Below are 12,512 nucleotides of genomic sequence, written 5' to 3'. Positions count from 1 at the left end.
AGAGTGTGAATGTAGTTTTGCTCATGAGAAAAAGTAGTAAAAGGTAGCCTAAAGTTAATAACCGGAGAGGGGGCAGGTGGAGCTGTGTGTCAGGAGTCTGATAAAAGATTTAATGTTCTCATAAAACAGCTAAAACAAGGTAATCATAAGGTGTTAATGTGGATTGGGAGTTGGGGGAGACTGATTTATTTCTGTAAAAGGAGATGGAGACAAGTGACTTATGGTGTCTTCTGATTTCCTTACTCCCTTGTGTCTCAAGGGCAAAATTGTTTTTAGCAACTGGAAATCTGATATTTGTTTCACACAGAGATATGCTGCTTTCACAATATATTTTGCTGTCTGTTTTGCTTCATGCAAGTTTATAACTGCTTATTATCTTAAAATGCTGAGCAGCTATGGATGGCTTCAAAGGTTAAAGGTTCATACGTCCCTGTGATCATGTAGCATCATACTGTGTTTATGATGATGAGGATGTTGCATTAAAAAGGTTTCTTAAATATGGTCGCTACTGGAGCAGATATCAGCTGACCAGTAAGAGTGTAAGGTTTCAAACTTCCACTGATCTCATATTTATGACCTTTCTTACAAAACAGGTCATCGATATGTTAGCCATGGACAACCCCTTTAAAGATAATGTTGTTGAACGTTGACCTTACAATGAAAATCATTTGACACCCATTCCAAGATCTAGAGCAAAGGAAGAATGAAGAGGTCTCAATCAGATTCTTACTCTTATATTTCAGAAAGCCTTTGGAAAATGAAAGGAAACAGTTTCTGGGATCCAGACAGACTTTTGCATCTTTCACCCAGCCACTGACGTTTCTGGATTGTGAGTCATGGGGAAAGCAAAATAATTGTCAACGATCTATGGGAAAATGTAGTTGAACTGTATAACACAGGAAAGGGATACAAAAAGATATCCAAGGAATTGTCAGCAGCGTTCAAACTGTGATTAACAAATGGAAAATCAGGGTCTCTGTAAAAACAAAACCACAGTCAGGTAGACCAACAAAAATGTTGTCCACAACTGCCAGGAAAACTGTTGGAACATCTTGAATCTTGAAACAGCGGTGTGGCTGTTTCAAGATGCACAATAAGGAGGCACTTGTAGAAAAATGGTCTGCATGGTTGTCGCCAGAAGAAAGTGATTACTGCACAAATGCCACAAAGTATCTCACCTACAATATGCAAAACAGAATAGAGACAAGCCTCAAAACTTCTAGAATAAGGTAATTTGGAGTGATGAGTCCAAAATTGAACTTTTGTCCACAACCATAAACATTACATTTGGAATGAGGTCAACAAGGCCTGTGATGAACAGAGGTGGATCGCTGATATTTTGGGGATGTGTGAGCTACAAAGGCACAGGAATCGTAGTCAAAGTTGAAGGAAAGATGAATGCAGCACATTATCAGCAAATACTGGAGGCAAATTTACAATCATCAGCCCAGAAGCTGCGCATGGGACGTACTTGGACGTTCCAACATGACAACGACCCAAAACACAAGGCGACGTCGAACTGTCATTGGCTACAGCAGAAAAAAGTGAAGGTTCTGGAGTGACCATCTCAGTTTCCTGACCTCAATATCATTGAGCCACTCTGGAGAGATCTCAAGCGCGCAGTTCATGCTAGACAGCCCAGGAATTTACGGGAACTGGAGGCTTCTTGCCAAGAATAGTGGGCAGCTTTACCATCTGAGAAAATAAAGAACCTCATCCACAACTACCACAAAAGACTTCAAGCTGTCATTGATGTTAGAGGGGGCAATACACGGTATTAAGAAATGGGGTATGTTTTGGGTTGTCATTATGATTTAAAAAGAGAAAACATAGTAGTTTGACAGTAAATGGCTTCATCCAACCACTAACCATGAGTGGAGAAAAAGTTTTGGAGTTATCATTCATATTCTCTGAAAAAGGTCAAGAAAGCAAAAATTCTGCCGGGTTATGTAAACTTTTGAGTACAATTGTATAAATGTATATATTCATTCTACAAGGAATTTCATGTTATTTCCTGATCTATACTGATTGATGCTTCATTAGAGAAGAAATTTGGGTAGTTAAATGCCTACCAGGTGTTACAGAAAAGAAATCCTGAAACTGAATATACAAGATATTTTAAAAATATATCTGGACTACAAACTTACCCTTTTTGGTCCAAATAAATTGTGATACAGCGTTCGAAACCTTTTCCTCGTGTAATTACAGCGGTACGCTCCTCCCATTAGATACTCAATGACAAGTCCAATATCAATCAAACTTATCCTGTAGTCAGGAGGAAGGTTTCCCTGTAAAAAAGTAATGCACAAAACTGGAGAAGTACATACAAAAAAACAGGAGTGACAACAATGTTTATAAAGAGACAACTACCAAGTATTGTAGCAAACATTTAGGTAAGTGAATTGAAACGTATGGAAAGAAATGAAATATATTAGGCTATGTAATTCACCTTAAAATAGATCCAACCGAAACCTGGATATTCTCGCTTGCAAAGAAGACATAAATGAAATAAGAAGATGCAGTAATGGATGAACATTAGAGATGTTTACAACTTTTTACCCAATTTACTAGCCTACGAATGCTGTCAACCAGCTAAACGGCTTCCTGTAGACAATGATGTTGCGTTACAATGACACAAAATATCAAATTTAATTATTAAATACATATCTAATACTATACTAATAATTGGTCATGTCTTGTACTCCAAATTCCTAATATACTGTTTGTGTATGACACAAGAAAGCTGTTGAGACATAAGATTATTTACATGTGTACATGCACTATATGGACAAAAGTATTGAGACATTATTCTCAATCATAGAATTTAGGTTTTTCATTCAGTCTCATTACCGCAGATTAATAAAATCCAGCCCCTAGCCATTCTGGCTCCCTTTCTTACTTTTAGGAAAGAATAAGATTTTCTAAAAAGCTCACTGGTACCAGTATGTGTAATGCTGCTGCAGTGGAGTATAGAGCAATCTCCACCAGGGGATGCTGGTGAGGGAAGAGAGGTTGTCCACACAGCGTAACACCACTGAGCAGCAGCAAAAGCACCACCTGGTGGCGAAAGAGTGGTCAGATGGGCCGAGTCAGAAACAGTCAGAAAAAGAAGTACCAGAGGAGGTCACAGCAATACACGTGGTCAAATACAAGCCAGACGTCAGAGCCAGACGGGAGCAGAGATAACAGAGATGAGAGACAGTAAAACAGGTCAGAAGACAAGCCAGATCACATACCAAGAGGTCCAAGCACAGGGAGCGAACACTAAGACAAGCAGGGTGGCTGGGAAGGGAAGTCATGGGAACAGAGTTAACGGGCAGAGGACAAAACACGGTATCAAGGGGTCAGCTGCTCTAGCCTGGGAGCATGAACTATCACTGACATTGGTCTGCAGGCCACAGCAGACTGAAATAGCCACACAGAACCCAAATTGAGGCAAAAAAGGTTAACCCCCACATGACCAGACAGGGGCGAGAATAATATGAAACAAACCCAGGCCTGGATCATGACAGTATGTTCCTGTAATACGATGCTACTGCTGTAACGTCAGTTCATGAAATTTCTTCACTCCTAAATGTTTCACCATCAACTATGAGTGGATTTATTGGAAAGTGGAAGTGTCTAGGAACCAAAGCAACCCTGTCATGAAGTGGAACAACATGTTAAGTTACAGAATGGGGTTGCTGAGTACTGAGGCCCATAGCGTACAAAAGTCACCAATGTTCTGCTTACTCAAAAACTATAGAGTTTTTCCTCTGCCATTAACATCAGCACAAAAACTGTGCACCAGAAGCTTCATGGCATGAGTTTCCATGACTGAGAAGTTGCATTCAGCCTTACATCACCAAGCACGATACCAAGATTGGATGTAGTAGTGTAAATAACAAAACCACTGGACTCTGGAGTAGTGGAAACATGTTCTGTGGTGGGACAAATCACACCTCTTTCTGGAAGTCTAATAGGTGAGTGTGGAAGAAGTCACCTGCCTGATTGCATTGTTTTTTCAATACATGAGTGTTTTTCAAAGGTTATCCTAAACCCCTTAGTTTTATTGAAGGGAAATATTAAATCTTAAGCATAACAAGGCCTTTTGGATAATTATATGCCTTTGTTTGGGGAAGGCCCTTTTATATTCCTGCTTTACTGTGCCCAAGTGCACAAAGCAAGGTCCATAAGACATGGTTGGGTGAGTTTGGTGTGGAAGAACTTCATTGGCCTTCACAAAACCGTGACCTCAAACCTAACACCTTTGGGAAGAACTAGAACGAAGTTTATAAGCCAAGCAGCCCAGTCACCCAACATCACTGTCTGACCTTACAAATGTTTTCTGGATGAATGGGCAAAGATTCCAACAGGCACACTCCAAAATCTTGTAGAAACTCTTCCTAAAGAGTGGAAACTATTATAGACGCAAAGGAGGTATAAACTCCATATAACTGCCTATATATTTAGAATAGCCTGTCATAAGAACTGATGTAGGTGTAATGTGGGGGTGTCCCAATACTTGTCCATTTAGTGTACATACAGATGGCATCCATTTTAATATACACATTTCATGAAAAGGTCTGTCAGTAACTGATAATTTCTTAGTGACCACATATTACCATATAGTACATGAGGAACTTGTGAACTGTAATTTCTAGAAGGTTAAGAAGGTTCTTTCCAGTATAGCAGCTCCTGGCAATGTTGTTCAATCTATCTGTCAATAGTCGCTACAGTTGGCACTGAGGTAACAATACAATTGGTCCTACTGTTCATACCCACATTAGAAAAGTCTGCTTTTCAAAATCTGTTCTAGAACACTTTTTTTGGAGGTCATGTCTCCTGTGTTGCATGTCAGAAGCTAAAAAAATGGAAAAACTTCTTTTATCAGGTTGGCCACTATGTAAATAATATTTGCATATGTATTACAATGGGAATATAATCATCTCATTAGTATATGGTGAGAAGAGGTTTTCATCTGTATTATTAGGTTAGGTCAATGTTATGTTTGTGTCCATTGTCAGGCACATAGGCTGAGAAGAAATGCCCCCGTCAGTGGGTTCATCCGAGGCACCCGTTCACCATAGGGACCCATTGTAAAGAAATGTATACTGTGTTATATATGTTTCTTTGCAGTATCACTTTGGGTAGGAAAGTGCACATTTTCCTATAAAACAAAGGTATATAGGTGCATAGTTGCCAGACGGAGGCCGAGAGGACACATTTTTTGGCCTCCGTCTGGTGAATGGGGGCTCAAAAGCACATTGCAGTGTAAGTCGGAACATCTCCTGCAGACTATGTGTACAGACGCAATTGTTCTCTTACTAGCAAAGTTTTTTCCCCAAAAGCCTGCCCCTCACATCCAGAAAATGGCCTTTCATTGAAGATCATTTGAGGCAAAGCATCCATTTGCAACTTCCTTTGAAACGCACTAAATGGAGGTTGCTAAAGGATATGCTGTAATATATGACCGAGCATTAATGACCTTTTTATGTACAGATATAGAGGAAATTAACAATGCTAAGAAGGGAATGCGTCTCACTGGAATGATAAAATGATGCAAAACTTTAAATGACTGTATATTAGTAAGTGGTCTATATTCCTCTTTACAGAACATATGAAAAAAATGATAAATAAAGCAGCCAACCTCTTTATTAAGTATTTGGCCTTAATAAGTAATATCTTTGCAATGGAACATACTAATTGATTAAACTGAGAAATCCTACCATAGGATTTAGCAGGAACTCTCCAATTACTCTGCCCTCTGTATATAGTCTGTGAGTGACTGCTGTTGGGATCCCACTCCCTTACTTGTGTAACAGGGAATATGTCACCAGGTCTGTTGTTCTCATTCGGTCCCCAGTAGCGAGCTGGGCTCTAGCTTACCTCTCCACTATGAATCTTCAGTCAGGCCATAGAGGTCATATCCTGACAAACCACAGAGAATCTATTGCAAAATAACTTAAAATCTCTTTGCGCTTTGTGGTACTGATACAAGACAACACAATATCACAACGACAACTCTGAAGGGGTACGTCCATAATACTGGACAGACAGAAACTGAAACATTAGTAAGTTGGTTGAGTTGAACTCGCAGTATAGACTGGAATTCAACGGTAGGTTGGGCAGCAAAAAACAAATGATCAGACATGTTTTTATTGAGCATATCTGTCATATGTGGACAAGTTCCTACAATAGCGAACTGTACAAGTAATACAGAGAACAAAACTATCAGTTGTATTTTAACAAAAAACCCCTGTGTGAATATGATGTTCATTCATGACGAGAAGACTTTCCCATACCTGAGACAAAAATATAAGTTTTGCTTCTATTTCCTTCTTTCTGTATCTAAATATCCTGACCAAGGAGCATAAAATGTCAGATGCCAATTTTTTGCCAATTCGCCCTTGCTTCAGGTGAGGTTGGCATCCCAGCGGATTCTATTACCAGAAATCAATAACATAATTGCCCACAGCTGCTGGACAGAAAGGAGACCTCTAGGATTCCTGGAAGAGTTAGCAAATCTCCATGGTGCTGCCAAAACCTCCTTGGATCCAGAAGGTTTATAGACATGTTCCCAAATGTTCCGTCATGAGATGTCTGATCGCCTCCATGCCACGCCGCAATAATGCAGTAATTGATACAAAAGGAGCCCGGATCAACTATTGGGTGCATTTACTGAACATACAATTCAGTAGGCCAACAATTCTGATTTCAAAATCATTTTTCAAGCTAGTGTTATAAAAGTATTCTAATTTACTGAGATAATGACTTTTGGGTTTTCAGTGGCTGTAAGCCATAATCATCAACATTAACAGAACTATACGCTTGAAATAGATCACTCTGTTTGAAATGACTATATAATATATGAGTTTCACTTTTTGTTTTGAAGAACTGAAATAAATTAACTTTTTGATGATATTTTAATTTTGTGAGAAGTACCTGTACATTTAGGGCAGCTATGACCTGTCTAGAATATCTGACATTTTAATCTACAAACGCATTCATAAATAAATTGTACTTTATGCCAAAAGATTAATCACACTCCATTTTCTCCTCATTTTTACATTTTGGAGTAGTTACTATAAATAATACATTACATGAAATATAACATTAATAAAGTTAGTGTACATTACACAAAAGCTTGGGCACAAATACACTGACAAATGTTTAAAATTCTTTAGAGTTAGCAATATTTTTTTTCCTGATTTTATGTATAAAACTTATTGGTTGTATAATGTTTGTATCAAAATCAGTCCGTTATAGGACTTTTGTACTTTTTGTACTAGAACTGTGCGTTTGCACTGTTTCCACAAGATGGTGCTCAGTGTTCTCTATACTATTCTGTATTTCTTGCCATCTCTGCCTCTGAGATTCTCTGCAAACATTAATGGTGTACAGTAAGAGACATACAAAGCTTTAGGAAACTACTATGTGGTCAACAAATATTTATCTGACCTTTAAGTACACCTGCTCTACAACTCTGCCAAAATGTAGAAATGGAAATATTCAGAAATATGGGGATGGATAATATTATGTCAGCTTTTATTATGAGTCAACCACTTTTATCAATTTATATAAATGTATACCAGGTGGCTAAAACCCTATGCTCTCGAATGATCCTATTTGTGACGTATGTAATATCAATCAGTCTTACAAATGGATGTGCATGTAGAAATCCTTATTAATGTATTTGAAAGGAATTAAATCTGAGGGTAAAAGCTACAAATTACATCTGGGAAGAAATGAAACAGCTTCAGTTTCACTATCTGGTGGATGTTTTACAGTCAATATAATTTAGGTCCGTTAATTTAATGCATTTTAATTTATTTAATTGCATGTTCTGCAATATGCATGAAAACATCGCTTAAGTGTAAGTTCCCACACTGCAGATTTTATTGGAGAAAATACTGCATCTGAAAAATTGTTCCATTCATGTGAATATAGTTGGTTCAGGTAAATGGGACAATCTTACGACTTTGTTGTTGGGTGTCCCAGGACCAGGGGCTCCTTCCTTGTTCCTAATGCTAGGGGCACCCTAGCTTGCCCTGTTACCTGGATTACTTCTGATGGTGAAGGCGCCGAGGCCACATACCTTGCCTTAGCTCCTTAATCCATCCTCAGTCTGTACCCTTCCCCCACCCAGGGAAGAGGGGAGTAGTAGTGCATCACATTACACCAACCAGACTAACAAAGTAATACGAAAAGGGATAAAGGAAAATACCAATCATACAAATATACAGACATAAACAACAGAGGTAAACACCGGGGAGTGGAGGATGGGGTTAAACTAAAGTAGGAGAAGAAAGGGAATTATCACACACTCAAAACTTAGCAACAGTCTCAGATAAATCTACCAAACGCCTTCTCAAATACCACCCACCAACCAAAAACCTCCTGTCATGAAGCATAAGCTTGCTCTGAAGAGTGCTAGCCAGGACCCAGTTTATATAGGAGATGGTAGTGGCTAACAGTGCACTGCTGAGTGCCTTAGTTCAGGAAAGCTTCCAGGAGCTCCCAACTGAGCAGATTAACCCTTGGACTGCTAAAAATTAGAAATTTACAGTGTTTAATATGAAGGTGAAGGACTTCTAATTAGTGCAGGAGTAGGAGAAATCAGATGCTGCGGTCTTCCAGCTCCTCTCTATCGTGGTAAGCCCGTGACAGCCAACTTCTGCCAGAGCTGCTGCAGGTGATTAACAGGTCTCTTCAGTGTCAGATTTGGGTACCAAGGGCCCAAATGTGACATTATCCTCCATCACAAATTTGGTCATAAGTGCTTCCCACCCAAATCTACGCAACCAATCAACTGCCTTATCAAATGAAACATATGACACGCACATACATCGTTACTAATCCCATAATTTACTGATAAACCCACCGGGTACAATAAATTATGTATTTAGCAAAACTTGTTGGGTTTCTTTTCCGGAATGGAGAGACCAGTAGGTGAGACCATGGTGATTCCTTAAATGGACTCAACATGCACCCCAGGGCCACCTCCTCGTTCAGTTTTTCCACCACTGACGGGTGGAGGCATGGAGACTTAAGGTTCTTTGGGTGAAACAATGGCGCATCTGACACAAACGGTATCCTAAAACCAAACTTAAAACCATCTTCCAACAATTCAACCGACAATCTATCCGGATAACCTCTTAGGTGTGGAAGCATCACCTCAATTCTCACTGGTGTCTCTCCTTTTCTGGTTATTGACACTGGTACGTCCCTTTGCCTTTTTGAAGCGTTTTGCCTGTGTGTGATTCCCTCCACAAAAGGAGCATTCGTGTTTAAAACAGCAGCTTGTGTCATATCAGCACTGGCTGTTGTTAAACTGCCAGCAACATCCTGGCCTCTGGTTGGCTGAAGGTGTCGATCCTGTGGTCGAATCCCCGGCGCCCGAGCGAAAAGGCTGTGGAGCAGAATGGGCTATAATGATAATAATAATAACCACGAGGCTCATCCATAATACTATATCCTTATGGACCATAAACCTGGTCTCATAGCCTTTCTCTGCCTAAATTATTTGTCGTAATGAAACCAAGCACAGCCACAAAGAATCATATAGGCTTCAGCAGTAGGATCCATATATCAGAACAACTCTGGGGGACCTTTCCCCTATTACCCTTGCTAAAATTGCAAACACCTGCAGCCAATTTGAAAAGGTATGGGTATTAACCTATACCACCTTTGTTCCTCCTCCTCTTTCTTACTCTAATCCGTCTTCTCTTTGTCAATCTTAAATTCTGCCAAGGGGAATAAAGAAAACATTTCCACATACTTCCAATTTTTTTCCCTGGTCTCTTGCTTTAGATGGGCCTCTAGCGAGCCATCAAAATATACATATACCTCTCCTCAGGCTGCATCATCTAGCCTAATACCAGGGTCTGCAGAACTCATGGATGAAGCCGTCATAGAGACGGCCAGACCTACCATACCAGTAACTGACGTACCCAAGTGCTAGCGCACGAATAACTAATGTCTGAAAAGTGGATGATTCACCATCAAACCTCAATACCTGAGCACTAACCGGGCTCACTACCGGCTGTGGAGAAAATTGGGACATTACATCCCTAAAACCTGCCAAAAATGGCCCAAGAAACGCTCCAAAACCCTGGACATTAACCAAACCACCTGCTTTAGCTAAGGCCAGCACACACTCTTTTACACTTCATGCATTAGACAAATTATGGGACGAGATAGATGAGGACAAACATATAGGAGGGTTCTCACCAGGCTGACTGTGGGCGGAAGCCAGAATTGCTGTCACGCTGGAACGCAGCCATTGTTCTCCACCACTGCCCCGAGGTTGTCTTCCTGGTTGTCATCTGGCTCCTCGAATGTTAAAGGGTTAATCCACTGTGGAATGGTGCAGGGGAGCTGTGGCAATGGTTGAGCTCTTCTTCCAGTGCCTCCTTGCTGCCTGAGGAGTAATGCGAGAAGCAGTGGCCATTGTTCCTGGTGAAGACTGCAGGAGGGGTGATGCTGGAAACCTGAGGGGCAGAGGCGAACGCTCTCCCGCACCTTGACCTCTCTTCTAGCTCTGATCCCAGATCCTTCGGCCCATGGCTGTGGCCCATGACGCTTCCTGGTGCTGAGCCACATTATTGCCCAGTACTGGAACTCTTGCCTCTCTCACACACTCTCCTGTCTGGATTACTTGCGCCGGCTACTCGATCTGGAAGCACTTACCCGGTCCGGACGCTGCTGTGGGTGGTAACAGGCTACTCATCCTCATAGATCGCTGTGGGAGGTCACGGCTTTGGCGTTCTGGCAGTTGACGGTGCCTGGCAGGAGGGCGCAGTGGATATCGGAGCTTGCCCATTAAAGATTTCAGCTGCTCGTGCAGCCACTCGTGCCCATGCTTCTCTGCTGCTTCCTTCAGTGATCCCATCACGTCTGGGTCCATGGTGTCGGTCCTGGAACACGTCTTGGATGTTTACTGGTCCTGTATTGTGAAATGCAGGCAGTCTCACCCCCTGGATCCTCTTCTTAAAAGGTACTCCACATTCTAAAACCTTACTCCACATCCTATAACCTTACCCAATTCTGACTTGGAGCCCCCCACTTAATGTCACCTGACCTTTGATTCACCCCTTCTAACTGACCCTCTGACATATGTGCCAAACCATTAGTTAAAGGGAACCTGTCACCACGTTTTTGGAAGATGGGATAAAAATAGCGTTAAATAGGGGCAGAGGTGGGCGTTACATTAGTGTGTGTGTTATGCGTTTATTACCCACCTAAGTTGCCGAAATAACTTTGCAAAGTCTCCGTTTTCGCCTGTCAATCAGGCTGGTCAGGTCACATGGGCGTGGTGTCTTCACCCAGATTTGGCGTAGTTTTCCGTTGGTGGCGTAGTGGTGTGCGCATGCCCAAAGTCCGGAATCCTCTTCCAGGGGATTTAAAATAGCGCGGTGTTCGTTATTGCATTGGTGATCGGTGGGCGCGGCCATCTTCCTTTGGCCGCGCGTGCGCAGAAGCGGCGCTCTGCTGGCCGCGGCTTCAGGAAAATGGCCGCGGGATGCCGCGCGTGCGCAGATGGATATCGCGGCGGCCATTTTCCTGAAGCCGCGGCCAGCAGAGCGCCGCTTCTGCGCACGCGCGGCCAAAGGAAGATGGCCGCGCCCACCGATCACCAATGCAATAACGAACAGCGCGCTCTTTTAAATCCCCTGGAAGAGGATTCCGGACTTTGGGCATGCGCACACCACTACGCCACCAACGGAAAACTACGCCAAATCTGGGGGAAGACAACGCCCATGCGACCTGACCAGCCTGATTGACAGGCGAAAACGGAGACTTTGCAAAGTTATTTCGGCAACTTAGGTGGGTAATAAACGCATAACACACACACTAATGTAACGCCCACCTCTGCCCCTATTTAACGCTATTTTTATCCCATCTTCCAAAAACGTGGTGACAGGTTCCCTTTAAACCTTACCTAGCCTACTACTTACAAACCACTGTCATGTTCGGGCCTACACTAACTATGCCTTCTCCAGCCCTATCTTCTCAGTTGCTTCATTTTAAATCCAACACAGTTGCATACAGAGCCCATATCACGAAGACTCGGTCATTGTCCAAATATTTCTTCATCTAATTGTATAGATATATTAATATTTGTTTATGTATATGGTTTATTAATTAATGAATGCTGGTATATACTTATGCGTACTACTCTTTTGCTGATAAATATTTATGTGTATGGTTTGTTTTTTGCTGGATTCTGATACATACAGTACCTATGTATACAGTTTCTTAACTGCTGATATTTGTATTTATGTACCATTCATTCATTGTTGGACACTTGTATATACTTATTTATAAAGTTTCTTCACTGCTGATACATATTCTGTGTACAGTTTATTCATTGCTGGATGCTTGTATATACTTATGTACAGTATATGGTATCTTCACTGCTGATACAGTGATGAGCAAAAGGGTAACAATGTTTTGAACTTTTGACTTTCAGGCTCCATATCTCACCATCCACTTCTGCTTCAGACATGAGACTAGCATCATTTTATAGA

General features: G+C 41.4%; 1 protein-coding gene across 6 annotated transcripts in view; it reads right to left on the bottom strand.

Moving 5' to 3' along the window:
• The window catches only part of TRPM3 (transient receptor potential cation channel subfamily M member 3), a 1,089,849-nt gene that overhangs the window by 197,698 nt on the left and 879,639 nt on the right, over positions 1-12,512 (bottom strand). For all 6 annotated transcript variants that reach the window (XM_077249054.1, XM_077249055.1, XM_077249056.1 and 3 more), the window contains exon 13: positions 2,148-2,288. In XM_077249054.1, coding sequence (XP_077105169.1) covers positions 2,148-2,288 — 141 coding nt within the window. The remainder of the gene's footprint in view (positions 1-2,147; positions 2,289-12,512) is intronic.

This window comes from Ranitomeya variabilis, chromosome 1, assembly GCF_051348905.1.
Source record: "Ranitomeya variabilis isolate aRanVar5 chromosome 1, aRanVar5.hap1, whole genome shotgun sequence".
NCBI classification, from domain to species: Eukaryota; Metazoa; Chordata; class Amphibia; order Anura; family Dendrobatidae; genus Ranitomeya; species Ranitomeya variabilis.
Note: the sequence above shows the minus strand (reverse complement) of the source record. Positions and strands in the feature narration are given on the sequence as shown.